We start from the raw sequence: 25,748 nt of genomic DNA on the forward strand, positions 1-25,748 counted from the left end.
GATGTACATGTTTAAAAGAAGGATCATCTAAGTTCAATTGGGATCTTGACTAAAAGGTTGTGCCTGGGCAATAAAGCTTTAGAGAAGCATTTACACTATGAGGTGCTATGCCTTTCTCTCCTTTTTACGCTAACATTAAAACTCTAAACTTAATCCGCCAAGCCACAGGAAGCCGATGGTGTTTCAATAGATATGGAGTAATGTGATAATAAGTTGGAATTCACTCTGTTATTCTCATGGAAGAATTCTTCATGTATTGTGGAGCTCTTCTGGCATTTTTCAGAATACCCAAATAAAGGGCACTACAATAATCGATAGTTGATAGGGCTGTTGAATGAATCACCATTTTTAACTCTGAAACATCCAAAAAGGGCTGAATTTTCTGAAGTATCCATTGCTTAAAGTATGAGGTTTGCACTACCTTTTTAATCTGGGGATGAAGTAATAACTTGGTATCTATTATAAAACCCAGATTTTTCACTTCTTCACTAATAGTAATCAATGTCCCATCCACATCCAAATTCCTGGCAAAATTCCTTGTAGGATATCTTGCAAGGTACAAAATCTCAATTTTAGACATATTCAAGACAAGTTTGTTCTTCGTCAACCACTGATCCAAATAAGCCAACAGAAATTTTCTGCAGGGCTTTATCTTTGGTCCCTTTCACAAGTACAAAGAATTGGATGTCATCAGTGAAAATTCAATACCCACATCCAATTCAGTGAAGGCATGACCAATAGGGGCCAAATAAACATTAAATAAAATTGCTGAGAGAAAGAATCACTGTGGAATATCCTTTTTCAATCTGAAGGAGACTGAAATTTTTCCTGAAGATACCATCCTATAACTGAGATCTTCAATAAAGGACACTTTAAAACCACATTATCCACAACAATTTCTCTTAAACAATGTGGCAACATCTTATGATCAATCATATCAAACGCAGCTGACAAATCTAAAAGAACCAGAAAAAAATTCAGTGCCTGAGTCAAAACCAAGTCTGAACACATCAAACAAGGACATTAATAAGATTTCCATGCTATAGCCCAATATAAAGCCAAATTATTTAGAATCTAAACAAGTTTGTAAATCCAAAAATTCTAACAGTTGTTTTTAAACAATTTTTTTGAGGACTTTAGTTATAAAAGGTAAATTTGAGACAGGTCTATAGTTGTTAAGATTATCAGGGGGAAGATTTGGCTTCTTGAGAATTGGTTTAATGTATGCAATTTTTAGAATGGCAGGAATGATTCCTTCATTCAAGGAAAAATTCACGAAAAGGTACATTTTAAAAAGGACATGCTGATTTTATAACATGCACGTGTCGCCACGTGCATGTTATAAAATAGACTACCTGTGCGAACATGCGCGTTCGATTTTATATTGGCACGCACAAGGGGGGGATTTTGTTATAAACACGCGGTACCATGATTGGCCCTTTCCCTAGTTCCCTCCCAGTCCCCTCCCTTTTCCCCCTCTCCTCCCTGACCCCTAAACCCCACCTACTTACCCTAAATTGTTTTGTTTTACAACTCACCTGCTCCTCCGAGCAGAAGTAAGTTGCATGCGCTGGCTGGCTGCCTGTGTGCACTTCACCAGGACAGCACTGTCCTGGCTGACCCCCGCCCCTGCCCTGCCCAGTTCCACCCCTTTTTAAAAGCTTGGCACTTCCAAGTGTACCTGGAGATACACATGTGGCCGGGCCACTTGGAAAATGTGCTCGGCGCACGCAAGCCCAGCCACACGCGTATCTCCCAGGATTTGTGCACGCCGGGCTTTTAAAATTGGCCCCTAATTGAAATAAAAAGCGGGCAAGTTCTTCCTTCAAACATTTAAATAATGCGAGCACTCACTTAGTGGACAATAATTGTAATTTAATTTCCCAATAACAGTGCAAATTTCAGGAGGATTAGTTTCAACAAATGATTCCCATAACACTGGTTCAGATATAGTATCTTCAGTTGCTCCAGCATTAACCACTGGTAGGACAGAGGAGACTAAGTCAACTAGATCAACAAAGAATTGTCCTACTTTATCTAAATCTAAGGGAGGTCTAACACATTCAAATTCCCTCTGGGTGATCATATTTTTAGCAGTGTTGCAAAGTTCAAGAGGACGATTAAGAGCGGAGTGAATCCTGTTTGAAAAAAGATACATTTGGCCTCATTCATTTGATGGTGTTGCGATTCTGCCCTTGGCAGCCTCTTACCTCCCTTTTTCTGCATTCTCCCATGGCCCGGAGGCTGTCATTGCACTCCTTCATGTGGCAGGAGCCACCGGGATGCTGCTCTGCTACTCGGAGGCCACTGACGCTTTCCTTATGTGGCTCAGAGGCCACTGACCTTCTTGCAGCTGCACCGCGGCAGGGTGCCGCCGATGCTCCCCACGCGGTCTGGAGACCGCTGTCCTTCCATCACTGCTTGGTGGCAGGGAGCCACCCGAGGTGCTGCCCTCATGGCCAGGGGGCCTCCGGCAGCACTCCCATGTGGTCCGGAGACCGCCAACATTATCTTGTCCCCTCTGTGGGGAGGGGCTTTCATCCCCGGTGGCCACCTCCAGTCTCTTCTTCTGCAGCAGGAAGCTGCTTCCAATGTCGGGCCTGCTTCAAGGCCTAGTCCTGCTCCTGCTCTGTCTTCAGCAGCAGGGATGCCGATCTCCAAGGTCCTGCCCACTTCTCTGCATCCAGCTTCCCATTGGCACTCTGTTCCATGTTGGAATTCCATGTCTTTGTCTTCATTGTGGTCTCTCGTCTGATCCTGTGTCCTCTTTGTCCAGATCCTGATGTTCCTGATGTTTCATCTTGTCAGTTCCAGTCATCCTGATGTTTCCATTGTCCTTCTTCTCAGATCTGCTGATGTTTTGTACTTTAGATCTTCTGGACTCCTGATATCTTCCTTCATCCAGATGTTGTTTGCCTCGGCAGTGCTACTTCAGAAGAACCCGGCTTTTACTTTCCCAGCATCAGCTTCCACACTCTGAGTTCGCTCAGCTCCGTGCCAAGCCTTTCTCCGAACCCCTGGATCCTGAGGGCTTCCTCTTATGCAGAACCTCGGTTTTATCTTCAAGCTTCAGGTTAGCTTGAAGATAACCTCGAGTTAGCTCGAGCTCCGCACTGAGCTTTACTCTGAGCCTTTGGATACCAAAGTCTTCTCCTTTTCCTGAATCCTGTCCATGTCTTTGGAGTCTCCTGCATTTGTCTCCATCCATAGGAATGAACTCTACTTAAAACCTGTTCTGTTGGCGTGGTCTGTCCCTTGCCTTGTCTGGCTGTGGAAGGCATGCCTCAGTTCAGGCCTTGCTAGAGTCTTCATTTTGATTCTTCAATCAACCTGAGTGGGGAACCACTAACGTAGTCCATGACCAGCCCTGAATGGCTGTGTAGGGCACCTACCAGCGTGGTCCGCTACCAGCCCTGATTGGCTGAGTAGGGTGCATGATGTGGTGGTACCTACTCAGCATTCTTCAAGCAACTTATGACTCTTTCGGAGTCCTTCTCTTCAAGCAATCTGAGTCCATCTCAGTTCTTCAAGTCTTCATGTCAATTCCTTAAGTATCCTGAGTCTTGTCTCAACCTTCAAGTCTTTATCTCAACCTTCAAGTATCCTGACTCTTCATGTGAATCCCTCACGTATCCTGAGTCTTTGTCTTCATCTGATGTCTTCGTCCTTCAGCCTCTGTCCGTCCTGTCGCATTTGCTGTTCCGTATGGCAGGTCCAAAAGGGCTATTGAGTGGCCGGAGGGCTACCCCAGAGACCAACATTGCATTGCTGGGTCTCTTTGATGTGATCAGGTTCAGCAGAGGCCAGGGTCCTGCACCTTCACCCTGTGCTTGGACACTCCTTGCCTGCCTCAGCGCTTCCCGGAGCTCCTCTGCAGTTGCGTCGTGGCCAGAAATGGGACCGCCTCAAGCGTTCCTGCAACAGATGCCTGTACATACTAATTTTTTACAGATAGATTTGCCTATCATATTCCATTCAGCTCATGCCAGCGACTTTCAAGTTGGTGAATGTTATGTTTTAACCACCAAATTTTGGTTAAACCATGGAGCTTTATATGATCTAATGAACAATACATCTTTTTGAGGGGCAATCACCTATACAGCAGAATTAAGTGATGATTGCAATGAGTGGTTGCATTTTAAACATTGTTAGAGGGTATTTCAAGAAGCCTTGGTAGAAAAACACTACCAAGCACTTCAGTTTCAAATTTACTTCACTTCTTAATAATACACTGTGGAACATCTTTCATAGGTTGTTGCTTTGTCAATTCCAACTGAAGATACATTAAAAAATGCTGTAACCAAGGTACCGGTGTAAAATCCAATAAAGTATTAGAAAAAGAATTAGGTCTGATAAAAATCAGATTTAGCATGTGGCTAAACTTATGAGCTGCCTGAGAAACTATTTGTTGCTACTCTAAAGCTTCCATGGTGGCCAAGAAAACTTGGCAACTTTCTGAAAGTAGAAAGGCATCCCCATGAATATTAAAGTCTCCTACAATTAGGAGTTCTTTAAAATCAGCATTAAAAGAGGATACAATATTAGCCATAGCTGTAGGGTCTTTACTAAGGTCCGTAGGTGGAGCATAGATTAAACAAATTCCCTAGTCTTCATTAGCTACAGCTAATACTTCAAAACTTAGGGAACTATTAGAAAAAACAACTGATGTTTGACGTGTTTCCTTACTCATAATCAAAAGCCCCCTACCCCATTTCAAGGAACGATTGAGTTAAAAAGTCTGATAACCATCTAATGAGAGCTGGTTTCGAAGTATAATATCACTATCTAATAGCCAGGTTTCAGTAAAACAAACTACATCAGGAGCATGCTCTACGATAAGATCAATAATAATAGGGATTTTTCTCCTAATAGCTTGGACATTAACCAAGAAGAAGAAAAGAGGGTAAGGGAAAGGATAAGATACATTATTATACAATTCAACAAATGATATGGTATGACCTGTCATGTGCATTTAATGATATGGTATGACCTGTCATGTGCATTTAAGAAAAAATGCACATGACCTGTCATGTGCATTTTTTCTTAAACCTATTCAAGTAATAATACACCGTATGCACATCTCTGTTGCTAAATGTAAACACAAACTCTAAAACAGAGAACTCGGCACAAATTTAATGCCCATAAATTTTCAAATAATTTTTATTCACAACAAATGTTTTAATATTTTTAACTAGAACCTACATGTGCTAACAAACTTCATACATTAAAAACCATCAACGACGCATTAACACTCTATAACCATTCATACCATTCATTCATATAAAATCACCCCAATGCCTATAGGGCATATCATAAACAATTTAAATATGTACCTATACCACCCAATGTTAACATGCCCAACACATAACAATTATTCTAAATAAGATACAGATAGATCATACAAGTATTTATATATTGGCTAAATGCCTACATACATAATGTGTGAATTTTACAATCATGTATTATGTATATGGTGGACATATATTCTCATTGTTATACACACTAGATATGTGTTCTCGTTGTTATGCATAACAACCGGCATATTTTCCCTTACCTCAAATTACAGCAATCAGTTCACCTTCAAGCAATTTTCAGAATTACAAATTCAATTTCCAGTGAAACACATGAAGAGGTGCACAAAGGGGCAGGCTCCTTTTGCGTGCGCTGCTTCGGCATCTGGCCTCAACTTATGTCCGGTATTTTGATGACATCAGCAGTGGGCGGAGCTTCAACCCCAACCAGTGAAAGGAGGCAAGGTAGAATAACAAACTTAGGGTAAGGCAAAAGGCTCCTCGATGGTAGAAGGAGTTCTCAATGTTAAACAGCACAGTCAGCACAGCTAGTGAAGTCGATGGTAATACTTCAAATGCTTTATCCCAACCTCATTCAAATGTACAGCAACATCTAGTCTATGGAGAAGGTACAGAGAAGGGTGACCAAAATGATAAAGGGAATGTAACGGCTCTCCTACAAGGAAAGGCTAAAGAGGTTGGGTCTGTTCAGCTTGGAGAGGAGACATCTGAGGAGGATATGATAAAGGTCTATAAATGTCTATAAAATCATGAGTGCAATAGAAAAGATAACTGTAAATCAGTTATTTTCTATTCCAAAAAATAGAAATACTAGGGGAGAATCCATTAAGTTAATATGTAGCAAATTCAAAACAAATTGGTGACAATTCTTTTTCACTCAACACACAATTAAGCTCTGGAATTAATTAATGGAGGTTTTTGTTAAGACAGTTAGCATTAGCATAGCTGGGTTTAAAAAGGTTTTGGACAAATTCCTAGAGGAGAAGTCAAACTAATATTAACAAAGTAGACAAGAAATAACCACTACTTATCACTGCATGATAGCAGCATTGGATCTATTTACTGTCTCGGATCTTGCCAAGTACTTGTTACCTGGATTGGCCACTGTTAGAAATAGGATATTGGGCTTGATGGACCCTCAGTTTGACCCAGTTTGACAAGATATTCTTAATTACCATATAATTGTATTGTTCTATTAAAAGAAAGTACCAATAAAAATAAGTGCTCTATAACGCTAGAATTTTGCATAGAGATAAAGATGACCTTGTTCATACGGTCCCTTTAGAAATATTTATATCCATGTGGAAAGAATGTGATCTAGACAGAAGAGCATAAGATTAGTAGTTCAGTGCTCATGGGACTTGAAAGTGTGAATTTGAGATTTGCCTTGGTCTTGCTTTCTCTTTGTTTTATATTTTTCACCATGGATAGTTCAGTTTGCCTCCTGGTGACAACTGTACTTTGTAATAAAAGCCTCTGAAATCAGCATTCCTCTTATCTTCTCTTTAAGTTGTCATGCAGTGTTCAAGTGCTAAAATCCATTAATGCTACCCACCTTGAAAAGATACTGCATGTGTATTTCTGAATTGTAGTAATTATAAATCTTATTGAAACTTTCTGATCAAAGATCTATATAAAGTCAAATTATTATTGTGTGAAAGCAACTGCTTATAGGTAGGCTACATGCAGTTCTGTCTCACTGTAGAGGAGATCTCCAAATTCTTTGTTTTGTACTAAAGTCATTCATACATTCACAGTTTGCAACACACCAGCATGTCATCAACAGTTCTGCTAATGGTCTTTTCTATTAAAATGCAATAGAGGAAAACATTTTTGAATTGGATTCATAACATAATCACTGGTGTCAAAACACACATTGTACATCTTGGCAATTTAGATGTAATTAATTCTGGATTCATTTTCCCAGAATGAAGACACCTGCAGTGAAGAGTGAAAAAAAAAAAAAAGGCAAGCATATTCTCAAAAAGAGCCCTGCACACTCCCCTTTCATCTACCCTAAGCTGTATTTCCAGAATATCCTGCAGTGTAAAAATTGAGGGCTTGCCAATTCAGATAAGAGATGAGAAATACTTTCAGTTCTGTGAAAGAACATGACATGAAGCTAATTAATTAAAACTATCGGGAGTTAGTTTGAAGCAGCCTGTGATTAAACACAAAGATTTATCGCAGAACAATTAGGTAAATTTGGCCACAGGTATCTTCCACTTCCTCCCCCACTCCCAAAGGACTAAGTGATGAAATTCTGATTTAGCATTTTACTTTATTAAAGATTTATCTGTTTTAATTGATTCAGTGTTTAGGTGTAAATCTCATATAGAACAGTTGTTGCAAAGGACATTCTGGGGCCTATCCACAAAAGATGTGTGTGCACAAAAGTTAGCATGCTATGCATGAAAGCCCTGGGTGCATGCTAAACTGCTCTGAAAAGATTTTAATGTGTGTGCTAACATTGGCATGTGCATACAGGCAAATGAAAGGAATGTCAGATGCAAATGAGGCTGCAATAGGTATGCGCTAAATAATTTGGTATACTATCCTCCATGTGTTTGTCAGAAGCCTATGTTATAAAACTCATGCTAAAGACGTTTTAACATGTGACTTAGTAAAAATTGTACATGCACTTTAAAATTTGAGACTTAATGACTATGTAACACACTTCACTGAGAGAACACTAAAATTAATCCTCTATAGTATGCCCATGGTTCTAGCCTGATTGTTAAGAGTGTATTATCTACCTTAGAATCTACAAAATCACCCATACTAGCCCTTTTACCCATTTTGTTCCCAGTTTACCCCAGTAAAGGAGAGGACTTCCTAATCCCCGTAGTTAACTTGCCTCCTTTTTACTCTATTAGCCCCGACCCTTAAAGTCCTGCTGACTAGCCTATAATTATTTATTAGGTAAATTACATGCCATCCATAGTAGAAATAAAGTTACATGGTAGGGGACCCTGGTGTATGCTTGTGTATGTAAATACTTACATTCAGACTTCATGGTATAGACTCGGCCTGTCCATGCCCTGCCCAGACCCTACCCTTTTTTTAATGTTTTATTTTGTGCGAGTACCAGGAGATACGCACATACTCGTGTGCTGGGCCAAGTCACGTGCGCATCTCCTGGTTTTGGTGCACGTAGTGCTTTTAAAATCCACCAGTATGTGTGCACCACCCCACATCATTATATAAAGTTATTTCTTGCTTGCTGCCAGACCTTCCCCAGCCTGTAGCACACTTCCTTTTCCCTATCCCTCCCTCCAGAAAAAAACACTGGTTCCACAGCCAGCTTCTTCTCTGAGTGCAACTTACCACCTCAGACAAAAGACTCACTAAAAATGCAGGGGCCTTTCTTCCTGGCTCACCCCCTCCCTTTTTGTGACTGTAGCTTTCCTCCACTTCTCTCACCACTTAACCCCCTCTCTACTTCAGTGCACTCTAATTCACTGTTTGCTATAGAGAGTCTGCTGTTACAGTTCTGGTTCTCCAGACCCTGCTCTACCCTACCTACTCCAGAGTAGGGAGGACTAGAAGTGATCTATGCTGCCAGCTTCCTCTTGGGTTTAAAAAAAAAGAAAATTTAGCCATGGCTAAGACTGCATGTATTAGCCTTTCAGCTGAGACTGGGGATATCCAGTGACCAAAAGCAGCACAATTTGAGAATAGCATCAAGCACCAGTGATGTACTGATATTTAGTTTGTCAGTTTGGTCTAGCACATGTTCCAGATTCACATTGATATGATTCAGTTTCATTGAGTCATCACATAGAAAAATATTTCAGGCATAAGTATCTTCTTAACATCCTCTACTGTAAAGATGAATGTGAAGAATTAATTTTGTTTTTCTGCTAAGGCCTTATGCTTCCTAAGTCAGGAGTCTCCCCCAAGACTTGCCAAAAGTCCCTGGTGGTCCAGCAGGGGTCCTGGAGTGATCTCTTGCACTCGGGCTGTCGGCTGCCAGTGTTCAAAATGGCGCCGATATGCTTTGCCCTTACTATGTCACAGGGGCTACCGGTGCCATTGGTCAGCCCCTGTCACAAGGTAAGAGCACAAGATGGCGCTGGCCGTCCATTGCTCCTACCATGTGACAGGGGCCGACCAATGGTACCGGTAGCCCTTGTGACATAGTAAGGGCAAAGGCTATTGGTGCCATTTTGAATAGCCGCAGCCGACAGCCCGAGTGCAGGAGATTGCTCCAGGACCCCCGCTGGACCACCAGGGACTTTTGGCAAGTCTTGGGGGGGTCAGGAGGGTGGGAGGTTGTAGTTAATTAAATTTAAAGGGTTGAGATGTTTGGGTTTTTTTTTTTAACTTTAATGGGAAAAGAATACTATGTGTAACTAATGGACGAATTGGGGTCCCTCGAAAACGGATGTAACAGATTTGGGTCCCGACAAATACAAATACCGAATTGAACTTATCTGTCCCTGCTGCACATCCCTACAAACTACCCATATACTTTGCATATAATATTGCAAATTATATACCAGAAAGTACATTGCATTTATAGATGTAAACTATGTGCCAGAACATATGAGCAGTTATTTAAAATTTAATCACCTCTCCCAACTTAACCCTACCTCTTCCTCCTTTTAGGTAAAAAAATGCATTCTGTGAAACAGCACATAAACTTTTACCCAGACGGAGGGTGACTATTGGGGCAATTTTCAAAATGGTTTTTAAGGTGATTAAATATGCATTTACCCATCTAAACAGTGAATATTACCCCCCCCCATATGTATGTCCTTTACAGCAGTGGTCCCCAACCCTGTCCTGGGGTCCCACCAGCCAGTCAGGTTTTCAGGATATCCACAATGAATATGCATGAGAGAAAATTTGCATGCACTGCCTCCATAACATACAAATTTTGTCTCATGCACATTTATTGTAGATATCCTGACAACCCTACTGGCTGGTGTGGTCCTCAACCTGTCCTGGGGTTGAGGACCAGCAGTGGTCCTCAACCCCAGGACAGGGTTGAGGACCACTGCTTTACAGTATACATTTGCTCCTCTAACAATATTATTTTCATTGAGTTTATGAAACTTACATATTCGTTTTTAGACTAATTGGCAGTACATTAGTTAGATCCTGTGATGTGTGTAAAATGTAGGTTTCTGCCTGGTTTGAAATCAGTATAAATTTTGGATTTTCAGCAGCCTGAAGCGGATCTAGCAAGATGCAAAATTTGTTCACCTCTTTGAGAATTTCTGTCAAAAAAAAAAAGTTTGCTGGATGGACAAACCTATGACATGTTTTCCAGAATTTTGAATCAAGTGCAACAATTAGCACATCTCTGCTTGTTTTCCTTCAAAAGTTGTAACAGCAGTCTGTTTTGCTTGGACATTTTCTATTTTATATGTGTTTTTGAAGCCTGTATTTTTCGTAATGTTGAACTTTTTTTTTTTTTTTCAGTCTATCCGAGAAGTCACAGGGTACATTCTTGTAGCTCTTAACAAGTTTGATTATCTTCCACTGGAGAATCTTCGCATCATTCGTGGAACAAAGCTCTATGAAGACCAATACGCTTTGTCAATTTTCCTCAACTATCAAAAGGATGGTAATTTTGGACTTAGGGAGCTTGGCTTCAAGAACTTGACTGGTAAGTGTTACATCTGCAAATAGACTATAAGTAAGAAACCATTATGTGATAGTGTATGATCTCACCGGAGTGAAGGGGGTGAATGTGGAGGGAAGCAGGGAAAAATGTTAGTAGTCTTTTAGTTAAAGGTTCTAGTTTTAGGCAGTATTCGGAGATAAGTTGTTGAGATGCAATAACTTCTGACCTGAAACTAGTATCTTACTGTATGTCTGGATTTAATTAATGGAATACTCATCTATTGCTTTCTTCCTTTTATCCAATTGCCTTTTGTAATATCAAAGCAAATATGTTTAATTGTATTAATCATAATGCACATTTTTAGAACAGTCAATCCAAAATACGTCATCCAAGGTCACTGATTCAGGAACCTGAAGCTTTGTGATTGTTAAGAACTGAATAACAGGTGGCATTTCGTATTAGTTTTACAAGCATGGCATTCTATCCAAGAAGGAATATCAGGAGGATGTTATTTGATTATCAGTCACAGTGTTATGAGAAGTATAGCAATACTAGTAATATCACCACCACAAGAGGAGTGCTATGGGAATCATGGGTGAGACATTTATTCAACAGCAGGAGAACTGTGACATGCGGAATTCTACTTCCAGCATCACTAATAGCATTTGTCGTCATCTAATTAAATCAGGAGGGAAATGGACAGGCTAGTAAATATAAAATGTACAGATATAGTAGTGTAAAGGGGGCTATTATTTGAGGGTTATAGGGGACAGCAAAGGGAAAGGTCCGTAAATAGGGAGGTAAAACTGTAATGGGACCACACAAAAAATCTTCTAGCCAAAAACAAAAAATCTTCTAGCCATGTAACTGTTCAGCATAATTCTGAACAACAACATGGGGCAATATATCTGAGGATGGAATATACATAGGAATAATGAAACTTCTACCATTTCCAGTAACATGAACATTTTACCTTCAAAGACCAGAAGCATGACAGATGAAACTTCAGAATTCAAATTAATAACTTGTCCATTTTCTGGTATACTGAATATGAATCTCTAAATGTTTATTTCTTTAGTATTTATAGTGGAAAGGTTACCAAAGCAAGATAGACCAACAAGTAATTTTCCAGTTTTAAAATATAAGTTGCTCGCGTTCAGCCCATATATTCATGTATATGAGTGTTTCAACGCAAGAAACTCTGTTAAAATTCATTCCTTAGATTTTATTATCTTTTTGTTATGTTATATCCTGTCATAATTTGGACATGCCAAATAAAATCAGTTTAAATAGCTGTCAGTTGGAAAGTAACATAGACCTGCTACTCAGCTATTTTCACTATGCTGAAACAGTAATTCTCATATGTTGACTTTCAGTCCATAATATTCTTTGCTCAGTGTTTCTTAAATGCCTGCTCAAATTATATCCCCACTCATCATTTTGTTCTTTTGTTTGATGAGAAGCAAATCCCTTGTCCCCCACATATTTTCTTTGTTTGCCACAAAAGATGTTTAGTCTTTGTGTCCCTCTATGAATAATTAAAGTTTACATTTGTTTCCCATCCCATTTCTTACCCACACATTCACATACATCACCTGTCATCTTATCAGGGATCTAGATACATGTTGTCATCATTAGAGGCACCCATGAGATTCCACAGCCATTGTGCCAAAGCTAGCCTCCAGCATTTTACAAAATGACTTGCAGAGTTGTATTTTTCTTCTTTTACTCTGTTTAATAATTTTAGAAAATAAATACAATGTTCTAAATATTTCTTCACAGTCTCGACACCTTAACAAGTTAAAAAGCAATTGTTTAATTTTATATAAAATGTGAGGGGAGCCAAAAGAGAAAGGGGCACTAAAGAAAATTATTCCAGAAGATCCAAAATTGTGAAATGTCTGACGTTTCACAAAGCTTTATGTGGACAACTACCTGTTCGGGATGCTCTGCTAAGTGGAAGACTTGAGTTAATTTGCAAGCTGAAGCCACTGCTCTGCAGTAAGTGCTGCTGAAGTAGCATTTTAAGCCCCTAGAACAGGGCTTCCCAAACCTGTCCTGGAGGACCCCACATCCAGTCAGGGTTTTCAGGATAACCACAATGAATTTGCAGAAGATAAAGTTGCATATCATGGAGACTTTTCTACATTGGCAACACTTTTTGCCCCCCTCTACTCTAGTTCTTTCTGGTAATTCATTATTTCTGTAATTTGATTTCTTGCATCAGATGATGAAAGATACTTCCTTAATGGAAAATGTGTCTCAATTGATTTACTATTTCGGTGATTTTTTTTTTTTTGTCACAACAGTTCTTTACCTATTTAGCTAACGTTTTCCATCCGTTAACTTTTTCCATCCTTTTCAGTCCAGCTGTATTGATTTATTGTGATGCATTCCACTCTATTTTCACCTGTGATTCTAAATACTTTTTTAATACCATTGTATAAACCATAATTTACAAAGTGTAAATTATGATATGGGAATCAGGGTAGTAGATGTTATCATCTGAAAGAGAGCCTCAGTACACAAAAAAATATTTTAAAAAGAATGTAACTGGTAACTTACCTGCCTGGTGCGAAGGTGGGGGGACCTTATGCGTTACTTAGATAGGATTTTAGACAGTACTGGGGAGGAGCCGGCTGTCGTGGTACACATGGGCACCAACGACATAGGAAAATGTGGAAGGGAGGTTCCAGAAGCCAAATTTAGTATTTTAGGTAGAAAGCTGAAATCCAGAACCTCCAGGATAGCATTCTCGGACATGCTCCCTGTCCCACGTGCAGGTCCCCAGAGACAGGCAGAGCTCCAGAGTCTCAATACGTGGATTAGACCAGTGGTTCTCAACCTTTTTTCTGTCGGGACACACCTGACAGATGGTTCTCACATGCGTGACACACTGACCCATGATCGTCACGGGGCTAGATGTAAAAGTACAGTTTGCATCCACGGGAGCCCTCCCTGACCCACAATAATGGATGTAAAGCAGAATTACGACATTCTTCATCTCAGTAACAGCAACTCAAACTCCTTCTACTACCAGGCTCAATAGCCCTACTTATGAAAAGACAGCAGTTTACCACCAATGCATGTCCTCTTGAGAAAACACAACAAATAAGACTGATACAAACGCTTACATGCTAGTAAAATATCTCATCTCGGTAACACACACAGAACCGACCTAACATACTCCCAGGATCTGTAGTAATGCACATAAACTAATCCGCACACAGTTACACCTGTATTATGGAATACACTCAAACAGGAGCAACCCTATCTATGAAAAGGCAACACTACAAATATTAAATCAGGCCCTAAAAACCAATACACCTCTTATTAGGAAAACAGAACTAGCAAGCAGCTATAGATCCCCACACAGAAATAATTGTAAAACTATACTAATAAGCAGAATAAATGTTTCAAAGCAGCTATGAATAGAATAACATCCAACAATTAAAAACTCATAAAATCTATTAAAAATTCTCCAAACACCAATAAAATATTTCAAAAAAAGCAGACACATCACATAATATTAAATAATTAAAATGGCAGTCAATCAAGAAAAATAGACTTAAAAAGCCACCTTTACTTACCCCCTCCAGCAGCTCTCCTACTCCTCTTCCATGCAGGCCATAGCACACAGCAGAAGCAGCAGTAGAGGCTAAGCTCTATACTCATGGTCCTCTTCCTTAGTCTCATGTCTCTCACACACACACCATACTAGTCATGCCCCCATGACCAGTTTTTGTCTCTCACACACCAATCATCTCCCAAACAGTCTTTGACACATACACCAGTCACCTTCCTGAACAGTTTCTCTCATGCCATACACGCACACAGGCTTCCCACTCCTACTTACATATACGGGCTTATCACTCTCATAATCACTTTCTCTGTCTCACACACACACACACACTCACCAGTCTCTCACTCGCATGCTTGTTCTCTCCAATGCACAGGCTTCTCATTCCCATAATCACTTTCTTTTTCTCACAGACACACACAAACACACACCAGTCACCTGATCTCTCTCATGCATACACACACACAGGCTTCCCACTCCCATGTTCTCTTTCAGATATACAGGCTTCTCACTCCCATGCTGTGTCTCACACACACCCAGGTTTCTCACTCCCATGCTCACTCTTCACATGCACAGGCTTCTCATTCCCATAATCACTTTCTTTCTCTCTCTCTCTCACACACACACACACACACACACCAGTCACCTGATCTCTCTCATGCATACACACACACACAGGCTTCCCATTTCCATGTTCTGTCTTACATATACAGGCTTCTCCCTCCCATGCTGTGTCTCACACACACCCATGTTTCTCACTCCCATGCTCACTCTCTTCACATGCACAGGCTTCTCATTCCCTTAATCACTTTCTCTCTGTTACACATACATACACACACACACACAGACACACACACCAGTCTCTCTCTCATTTCCATGCTTGCTCTCCACTGCACAGGCTTCTCATTCCCTGAATCACATTCTTTCTCTCACATTCACACACACCAGTCTCTTTCTCTCACACACACAGTCACCTTACCAACCAGTCTCTCGCTCATGCATGCACATGTGAGAGAGAGCATGGGAGAGGCTTCCCTCTCCCATGCTCTCTCTCACATAATCAGGCTTCTCACTCCCATGCTTTTTCACACACACCCCCACAACACCAGGCTTCTTACTCCCATGCTTTCTCACATACCCAGATTTCTCACTTCCATGCTTTTTCTCTCTCTCACACACACACACACACACACACACACATCAGTCACATCCCTGACTGTCTCACACTCTCACATACACATCAGTCATCTCCTTGAGCAGTCACTTTCATTGTCTCTCACATATACACACACATCAGCTCTCTGACCAGTTTCTCTCAATCACACACATGCTCTCAATCAAATACATTCTCTCACTTACACACAAGCTGGCTGGCTGCTTCTCTCTCTTTCTCTCACTCACTTCCTCTTCCCCCCCGAGCACAAATGGTAGCTGCAGCAGCCACCTCCCCCAGCCCCCGCAGGCTAAGAAAGAAGAATCCCATCGGCCGCGGGAGGCTCATGCTGCTGTCTCCTTTCCGGCTGCTTCAATTGCTCAGGGGCCGATGCTGCTGCTACTTTTCCACGCGGCACGGGCCGGCTCTTTCTCCTTCCTGTGCATCACTTCCTGTTCCGGGTCACGGGGGGGGGGGGCGCAGGAAGAAAAAAAGGTCAGCCACGGGTGCCAGAGCTTCTTCTAGCGCCGCTGCCATTCCCACTGGGCTTGAACTTTCTGATAGCCCGGTGGCAACGGCAGCAGGGAAGAAAGAGCAGCGGGAGAGACCGGGAGCACGCGACACACCCGCCGGTGCTTGGCGACACACTAGTGTGTCGCGACACACCGGTTGAGAATCGCTGGATTAGACAATGCTGCAGGGAAGAGGAATTCAGCTTTGTAAGGAACTGGGGAACCTTTTGGGAAGGGGGAGACTATTCTGAAAGGACAAACTCCACCTTAACCAGAGTAGAACCAGGCTGCTGGTGCAAACTTTTAAAAAGGTGATAGAGCAGCTTTTAAACTAGAACAAGGGGGAAAGCCGACAGTCACTCATCAGTGCATGGTTCAGAGGAAAGTAGCTTTGAAGGATACCAATGAAACAGGAGAGTTAGGGCATCCTAACAGAGAGTTTCCAATAACAGCAAAAGTGGTCCATTTGCCTATAAGTAAAGAATCACCTGAGCCAAAGGATTCCAAATTATCCCGATCAACTGAAAAGCAGGTTGTTAATTCAAACAAAAAACACACTTTGAAATGTTTGTAAGCCAATGCTAGAAGTCTAAAAAGTAAGATGGGAGAGTTAGAGTGTATAATATGAATGATAGACATGATTGGCATCTCAGAGACCTGGTGGAAAGAGGTCAAATTATATCACAATGATAGGGAGGATCAGCTTGGTGGGGGTGTGGCACTTTATGTCCAGGAGGGCATAGAGTCCAACAGGATAAAGATCATACAAAAGACTAAGGGGTAGATTTTAAAAGGTTACATGCGGGAGTACATGTGAGCACGCTACCCAGTGCACGCACATGTACACCCGATTTTACAAAATGCGCATGCAGGCACGAGCATGTTATAAACTCCTGGGTTGGTGCGTGCAAGGGGGTGCACAATTGTGCACCTTGCGCACACCAAGCCGTGGTGCCTTCCCCCATTCCCTCACAGGTCACTCTTAAATCGGAGCGGCCTGAGAGGGAACTTCCCTTCCTCCTAGCTTGACCTTCCCACCCTTTCCCCTAACCTTTCCCCCCCAGCCCTACTCTAACCCCCTGACCTTTATTTTACCGTTTGTGACTATCGGCCAACTGCCGGCACGTGATCCCCGGCACAGCGGCAAATATGGCCACTGTGCTGGGAGCCTTACCCCGTGCCACCCACGGACCGCCCACCCACGCCCCTCACCTTTAGTAAAGCCCCAGGACTTACATGCATCCCAGGGCTTTACGTGCGCCGCCAGGCCTTTTGAAAATAGGCCCGGCGCATGTAACCTTTTTAAAATCCGGCCCTAAATGTACAGTAGAATCTATATGTTTGTTGGGTAAGAGTATAATGATAGGAGTATGCTACTGCCCACATGGCCAAAATGATGAGATAGATGAAGAAATGTTAAGAGAAATCAGGGAAGGTAACCAATTTGGTAGTACTGTAATAATGGGAGATTTCAGTTACCAAAAGTACATGCTAGAGCAAACTGCACTTTAAGGAAATATCACATCATACGAGAAGTGCAGGGAAATTGTCAATCCTGACAGAAGACTCCAATCGGATCTCAAAAGTGCAATAAGTTTTTATTGATTCATTAGGCAGCTCCACTGATTTAAATCACAGGTAACTTTACGGCGTCCCCCGACACGGTCCCGTGTTTCGCTTACGGCTGCATCGGGAGGGCTCGCCAGCAGGAATTCACATATGAAGTACTAAAATTAAATAATTAAGAGGTCAGGATGCTATATAGGACTTACAGCCGAACAACAATACAAACAATTTAAACACCACTCTTACCTGACAGCTGGTGTGTTCAATTTTGACAGGGAGCGCACTTGCTCTGAACGCTGTCAGGTATTTAAAGAATGGCAATTGGCGCCAAAAACTACAGGTGAACCAATGACGCGGAGCTGATAGCCCCGTTCATTGGTTCCCATTCCTGTAGCTCGTCATAGCAGCATTGAATGTGACCAAGCTTAACTGTGAGATCTAGGTGAAAAGGAACCATTCTATTTCCCGATTAAGTCCTTTCGGGGTAACTGAATCTAAAATAAAAATCCACCGCTGTTCAATGCGGCCAAGTTGTTCTGCATAACAGCCACCGCGAGCAGGTCGTGGAAACACCTCAATGACAATAAATTTAAGATCTGTGAGATTGTGAGATTTTTTTACCCAATGATCTACCAATGGTTCATTTTCTCTGGAATGCCTAATGTTCGAACAGTGCTCTATAATACGTGTCTTTACCATTCTCGTGGTTTTTCCAACATATATTAGTGGGCACGGGCAGGTAATCACATAAATAACCCCAGAGGTAGTACAATCGGAGTGTGAATGTAAATCAAAGATACTCTTAGAGACCGGATGGGTAAACGATGTAGTGGGTGCTGTATGAGAGCATATCGTGCAATGACCGCACGGGTAATGTCCTGGTGCGTTAGATAAATTCTGCCGCTGTACAAGGTCTGCATGAACAAGCTTGTCCCGCAAATTTTTCCCCCTACGATATGTAAACCGTAGGGGACCTGGAAATACCGTTTCCATGGACAGTGCTCGCCAATGTCTACGAATCATGGTGGTAATTTGTCTACTTAAGGTGGAAAACGGGAGTATACAGTTAGTAACTGGGGTTTCAGAATGAGAGGATGGGAGGAACAGCAGGTCTCGATTAGTGTATAACGCTCGTTTCATGGCGTGTCTTATCACTCGCCTAGGATATCCCCGGGATAGAAACCGTGCTGACATGATTTCAGCTTGATGTAAATATTCTTCTCGGGTGGTGCACAATCTACGGAGTCTAAAGAATTGGCCCGTGGGTATGTTACTCCTTAGTGAACTCGGGTGGCAACTCTGATAAGCTAACAACGTGTTTCTATCTGTGTCTTTACGATGGATTGTGGTCTGGAATTGATCATCATGGACTGAAACCGTAATATCTAAAAAAGCTAACTGGGATTGATGCCAACAAAAATTAAACTGTAAATTAGAATCACGGGAGTTAAGCCAGTCCATAAACATGAACAATTGTATCTCAGTACCTCGCCAGACCAAAAACACATCGTCAATGTATCTAAGCCAGGTTACAATATGTTGGAACCCTTCTGAGGGGTATATAACCGTATCCTCAAACTCTGCCACAAAGAGGCAGGCCAAGCTGGGGGCCATAGTGGCCCCCATCGCCGTGCCTTTCACCTGTAAATAAAAAGTGTCATGAAATCTAAAGTAATTTTGAGTAAGGGCTAAGGTTGCCAATGTAACTAGTAATGAAGTGGGCACTCTCTGAGGATCTGTACGGGTATTTAGAATTTTTTCTATGACTCTGAGAGCAGCGGGTTGGGGAATGTTGGTGTACAAAGAAACTATGTCTAAAGTGACTAGAAAAAACGTCTCAGTTGGAAACGGAATGGAGTGTAAAAGAGTAATGAAATGTGCCGAATCTCTAATATATGAACGGATACGTGATACAAATGGCCTTAGATTACCCTGATTTCTGAGCTGTAAATGGCGGCCGATGATCAAACTTTTAGTTACTCAGAAGCCGATTTGAATGCAGTATTGTCTGACCAGCATCTCTTTGACGAACCACTTTCTTCGACTCCCCCTCCAGTCTCTTGGGCAGATGTGATAGATATCCAAAAACGTCTGACTCGCGCTGAATTACATGCAGCGACCCTCATAGAGTACTGCCGGGTGCGCCGGATTCCGCGAGGCCTTCGAGTTCAGAAAGCACCGCATCTACACACTGATAATACTAATTTTGTCACTCGATGGAACCAGATCCTGAATAAGTGTTCTTTGGATCTCATGGTACTTATTATTGAAACCACAAAGCACTTACAGACCTCCTTACAGGCAGATTTAGAAAAAAATTTGGATAGCATTAAACAGTCCACGCCGAGTAGCACCTTTGAGCAAGAACACTCTGAATTTCTAACACAGCTCACTAAGTTCCGGACTGACCTAAAGACTGTAAAACATCAAAAGTTTATTCGTGACGAAACAGATTACAAGTCCGGCTTTGTATACAAATGGATGTCCAAGTCTCGTCCCCAACCTTTAAGAAAAGTTACTTTTGCTCACAATTCATCTGGCGACTCCTCGGGCGAGGACATACTACCTGCACATTCACAACCTCCACACCAGGACTCCGGGGCAAGTTCCACTACGACTCTTCCAAGTTCTTCTACCTATGGGGCATCATCGCGTTATGCCTCTATAGCAACTTCTTTTTTAGATTCGGGTCAACGCCCACCGGACCCAGGCATTCCCCCCAAAACCATCCGCAACACTCGCTCTCGGGGCCGTGCACAACAGACCCCACGGACCACCCGAGCCACGAATCAGGCACCCGATCCATGGCTGTAGAACGCCCTTCAGTTTTCAACTTGTCATCACGACCGCTTTCATCACTTGAACTGACTGTGCTCACCAAAGGTTTATCATTTGTGCCCACAGTGCAAATGAATTTATTTGATCATAAAGTCCATCTCCATCGTTTCTATAGACTGTTAAAAATTAAGCAATTCTTTACAGATGTCCCTTCACCTCCGGACCCCTCCCTGGTTCGGGCAAAGTCGAGGTGGGTGCCCCCAGGTCCTGGCGATCCACTCCTCTTGACTTTTGAGAGGTTAGTGGACCAGGACATGAGGGCACTTGCCTCTACTTGCCATTTCACCCAATTCAACCTTTCGAAATCAGAGTCTCAAGCGTTACTGACCCTTCAGCAGGATCACTCGATTGTAATAAAGCCAGCAGATAAGGGAGGGGGGATAGTTATTCAAGATAAAAATGAATATATATTTGAAGCTAGGCGTCAACTTTCTGACACGTCTTTCTACCAACCATTATTGGAAGATCCCACTCCTCAGCTACAGCAGCAGGTTAAAATCATTGTCGAGCAGGCAGTGGAACGCCGATATCTGACCACTCGAGAGGCTAAATTTTTGATAACTCAACATCCCATTACACCAGTTTTTTACACGGTTCCCAAACTTCATAAAGATTCTCAACATCCTCCTGGACGTCCCATCGTGGCTGGCATTGGCTCTTTATTAGAGCCTTTGTCCCAATTTGTGGATCTGTTTCTAAGGCCATTTGTATCACGTATCCGTTCATATATTAGAGATTCGGCACATTTCATTACTCTTTTACACTCCATTCCGTTTCCAACTGAGACGTTTTTTCTAGTCACTTTAGACATAGTTTCTTTGTACACCAACATTCCCCAACCCGCTGCTCTCAGAGTCATAGAAAAAATTCTAAATACCCGTACAGATCCTCAGAGAGTGCCCACTTCATTACTAGTTACATTGGCAACCTTAGCCCTTACTCAAAATTACTTTAGATTTCATGACACTTTTTATTTACAGATGAAAGGCACGGCGATGGGGGCCACTATGGCCCCCAGCTTGGCCTGCCTCTTTGTGGCAGAGTTTGAGGATACGGTTATATACCCCTCAGAAGGGTTCCAACATATTGTAACCTGGCTTAGATACATTGACGATGTGTTTTTGGTCTGGCGAGGTACTGAGATACAATTGTTCATGTTTATGGACTGGCTTAACTCCCGTGATTCTAATTTACAGTTTAATTTTTGTTGGCATCAATCCCAGTTAGCTTTTTTAGATATTACGGTTTCAGTCCATGATGATCAATTCCAGACCACAATCCATCGTAAAGACACAGATAGAAACACGTTGTTAGCTTATCAGAGTTGCCACCCGAGTTCACTAAGGAGTAACATACCCACGGGCCAATTCTTTAGACTCCGTAGATTGTGCACCACCCGAGAAGAATATTTACATCAAGCTGAAATCATGTCAGCACGGTTTCTATCCCGGGGATATCCTAGACACGCCATGAAACGAGCGTTATACACTAATCGAGACCTGCTGTTCCTCCCATCCTCTCATTCTGAAACCCCAGTTACTAACTGTATACTCCCGTTTTCCACCTTAAGTAGACAAATTACCACCATGATTCGTAGACATTGGCGAGCACTGTCCATGGAAACGGTATTTCCAGGTCCCCTACGGTTTACATATCGTAGGGGGAAAAATTTGCGGGACAAGCTTGTTCATGCAGACCTTGTACAGCGGCAGAATTTATCTAACGCACCAGGACATTACCCGTGCGGTCATTGCACGATATGCTCTCATACAGCACCCACTACATCGTTTACCCATCCGGTCTCTAAGAGAATCTTTGATTTACATTCACACTCCGATTGTACTACCTCTGGGGTTATTTATGTGATTACCTGCCCGTGCCCACTAATATATGTTGGAAAAACCACGAGAATGTTAAAGACACGTATTATAGAGCACTGTTCGAACATTAGGCATTCCAGAGAAAATGAACCATTGGTAGATCATTGGGTAAAAAAATCTCACAATCTCACAGATCTTAAATTTATTGTCATTGAGGTGTTTCCACGACCTGCTCGCGGTGGCTGTTATGCAGAACAACTTGGCCGCATTGAACAGCGGTGGATTTTTATTTTAGATTCAGTTACCCCGAAAGGACTTAATCGGGAAATAGAATGGTTCCTTTTCACCTAGATCTCACAGTTAAGCTTGGTCACATTCAATGCTGCTATGACGAGCTACAGGAATGGGAACCAATGAACGGGGCTATCAGCTCCGCGTCATTGGTTCACCTGTAGTTTTTGGCGCCAATTGCCATTCTTTAAATACCTGACAGCGTTCAGAGCAAGTGCGCTCCCTGTCAAAATTGAACACACCAGCTGTCAGGTAAGAGTGGTGTTTAAATTGTTTGTATTGTTGTTCGGCTGTAAGTCCTATATAGCATCCTGACCTCTTAATTATTTAATTTTAGTACTTCATATGTGAATTCCTGCTGGCGAGCCCTCCCGATGCAGCCGTAAGCGAAACACGGGACCGTGTCGGGGGACGCCGTAAAGTTACCTGTGATTTAAATCAGTGGAGCTGCCTAATGAATCAATAAAAACTTATTGCACTTTTGAGATCCGATTGGAGTCTTCTGTCAGGATTGACAATTTCCCTGCACTTCTCGTATGATGTGAGATTTCAGTTACCCCAATATTGACTGGGTAAATGTAACATCAGTACATGCTAGAGATGTAAAGTTCCTGGATGGTATTAATGTCTGCTTCATGGAACAATTGGATCAGGAACCAAAGAGAGAGGGAACTATTTTAGATCTACTTCTTGGTGGAATGCAGGAATCGGTGAGAGAGGTAACAGTGGTGGGGCTACTAGACAATAGTTATCATAGCATGATCAAATTTGAACTAATGACTGGAAGGGTGACGATATGTAAATCCTATAGCTCTAACACTAAATTTTCAAAAGGGTAACTTTGATAAAATGAGGAAATACTGAAAGGAGCAGCTACAAAAGTTAAAAGTATACAACAGGCATGGACATAGTTTAAAAATACAATATTAGAGACGCAGTCCATATGTATTCCACACATTAAGAAAGGTGAAAAGAAGGCAAAACGTTTACCATCATGGTTAAAAGGTGAGGTGAAACAGGCTATTTTAGCCAAAAATTATCCTTCAAAAATTGGAAGTAGGATCCATCTAAATAAAATAGAAAAAGCATAAGCATTGTCAAGTTAATTGTAAAACATTGATAAGTCAGGCTAAGAGAGAATTTGAAATGCCATAGAGGCAAAAATTCATAATAAAAACTTTATAAATTATATTTGAAGCAGGAAAACCTGCAAGGGATTTGGTTGGAATGTTAGATGTCCGAGGGGTGAAAGGGGCTCTTAGGGAAGATAAGGCCATTGCAGAAAGACTAAATAAATTATTTGCTTCTGTGTTTACTAATGAGGATGTTGGGGAGATACCATTTCCGGAGATGGTTTTCAAGGGTGATGAGTCAGATGAACTGAAAACAATCACTGTGAACCTGGAAGATGTAATAGGCCAGATTGACAAATTAAAGAGTTGCAAATCACCTAGACTAGATGGTAGGCACCCCAGGGTTCTGAAGGAACAAAAAATGAAATTTTAGATCTATTAGTTAAAATTTGTAACCTATTATTAAAATCATTCATTGTACCTGAAGACTGGAGGATGGCCATTGTAAACCCAATATTTAAAAAGGGCTTCAGGGGTGATCTGGGAATCTATAGACTGGTGAACCTGACTTTAGTGCCAGGAAAAATAGTGGAAACTATTCTAAAGATCAAAATCACGGAGCATGTGTAAAGACATGGTTTAATGGAACACAGTCAGCATGGATTTAGCCAAGGGAAATCTTGCCTCACAAATCTTCATTTTCTTGAAGCTTTTAATAAACATGTGGATAAAAGTGAACTAGTAGATATAGTGTATTTGGATTTTTAGAAGGCATTTCACAAAGTCCCTCATGAGAGACTTCTAAGAAAACTAAAAAGTCATGGGATAGGAGGCAATGTTGTTTTGTGGATTACAAACTGGTTAAAACACAGTTAAAACCAGGAAACAGAGGAGAGTAAAATTAAATGGTCAGTTTTCTCTGTGGAAAAGGGTAAACAGTGGAGTGCCTCAGGGATCTGTACTTGGACTGGTGCTTTTCAATATATTTATAAATGATCTGTTGAGGCATGAGCCAGGCCGCGTGCAGACTCCCAGCATTCTCTGCAGCAAGAAAGCCCGTGCACTGAGGTATTAGCTATACAGCGAGTATCCCACCTCCGGAGTACAGCACCTGGGATGCAACACGTAGGTGTTTATCTCATCTCCCTCTGGGAAGCACAATGCCTGGGGTATAATATATATACAGAGCAAATATGTATGATATCGCCTTACCCTCAGAAATACAACACCCGGGATATAGTAAACATACATCTAGTATATGTGCATCACTTGTTTGTTTCTCACCTTCCTCTTAGAAGTACCTAAGGTATTATGTACATATCCAGAACATACAATGTTGTTAAAGCCAACTCAATCCACTGTTATCTCATTAAACCTCCAGACGCATACATTCTGAAAATATTAAGCCCTTGAAAAAGGACGAGAGTCTGAAACATGCTTCCCTGTCATGTCCACAAGGCTAAGGAATTATACCATAGTAGCTTCTTGAGACTTGGGGCTTAAAGATAGAAGATTAGAATACTTAGAAGATAAGTGATTCAAACAGTCACAAAATGAGGATTACAATAAGAACACGTTTGGGAGAGTATTGGGTGTCCACAAGACTAAGGAATTATACTATCCTAGCTTCTTGAGACTTGGGGCTTGAAGATAGAAGATAAGTGCATCAAAAGTCACAAAACGAGGATTACAATAAGAACACATTTGGGAGAGTATTTGTTTATTGACATTTATATATTTATCCAAGTATACGTTGGGGACAGTATTGGATAATTGTCAGTTATATACATCAAATCAGCACTCGGAACAGAGTTAATAATTGATATTCACTTTTATATACATATTTAAAAAATACTTAAAAAATTGAACACTTGACCGATGATTATGAATAAGGCTGAGTCTTAAAGTTTTCACTATACGATGAAGCCTAGTATGATGGTCAAATATATTTGTGATCACTATTAGTTTTTAGAATGTATGCATCTGGAGATTTAATGAGATAACAGTGGATTGAATTGGCTTTAACAA

General features: G+C 41.5%; 1 protein-coding gene across 4 annotated transcripts in view; it reads left to right on the plus strand.

Annotated features, from left to right (window-relative positions):
- The window catches only part of ERBB4 (erb-b2 receptor tyrosine kinase 4), a 2,403,189-nt gene that overhangs the window by 1,221,957 nt on the left and 1,155,484 nt on the right, over nt 1–25,748 (plus strand). For all 4 annotated transcript variants that reach the window (XM_029606129.1, XM_029606130.1, XM_029606131.1 and 1 more), the window contains exon 3: nt 10,743–10,929. In XM_029606129.1, coding sequence (XP_029461989.1) covers nt 10,743–10,929 — 187 coding nt within the window. The remainder of the gene's footprint in view (nt 1–10,742; nt 10,930–25,748) is intronic.

This window comes from Rhinatrema bivittatum, chromosome 6, assembly GCF_901001135.1.
Source record: "Rhinatrema bivittatum chromosome 6, aRhiBiv1.1, whole genome shotgun sequence".
NCBI lineage: Eukaryota > Metazoa > Chordata > Amphibia > Gymnophiona > Rhinatrematidae > Rhinatrema > Rhinatrema bivittatum.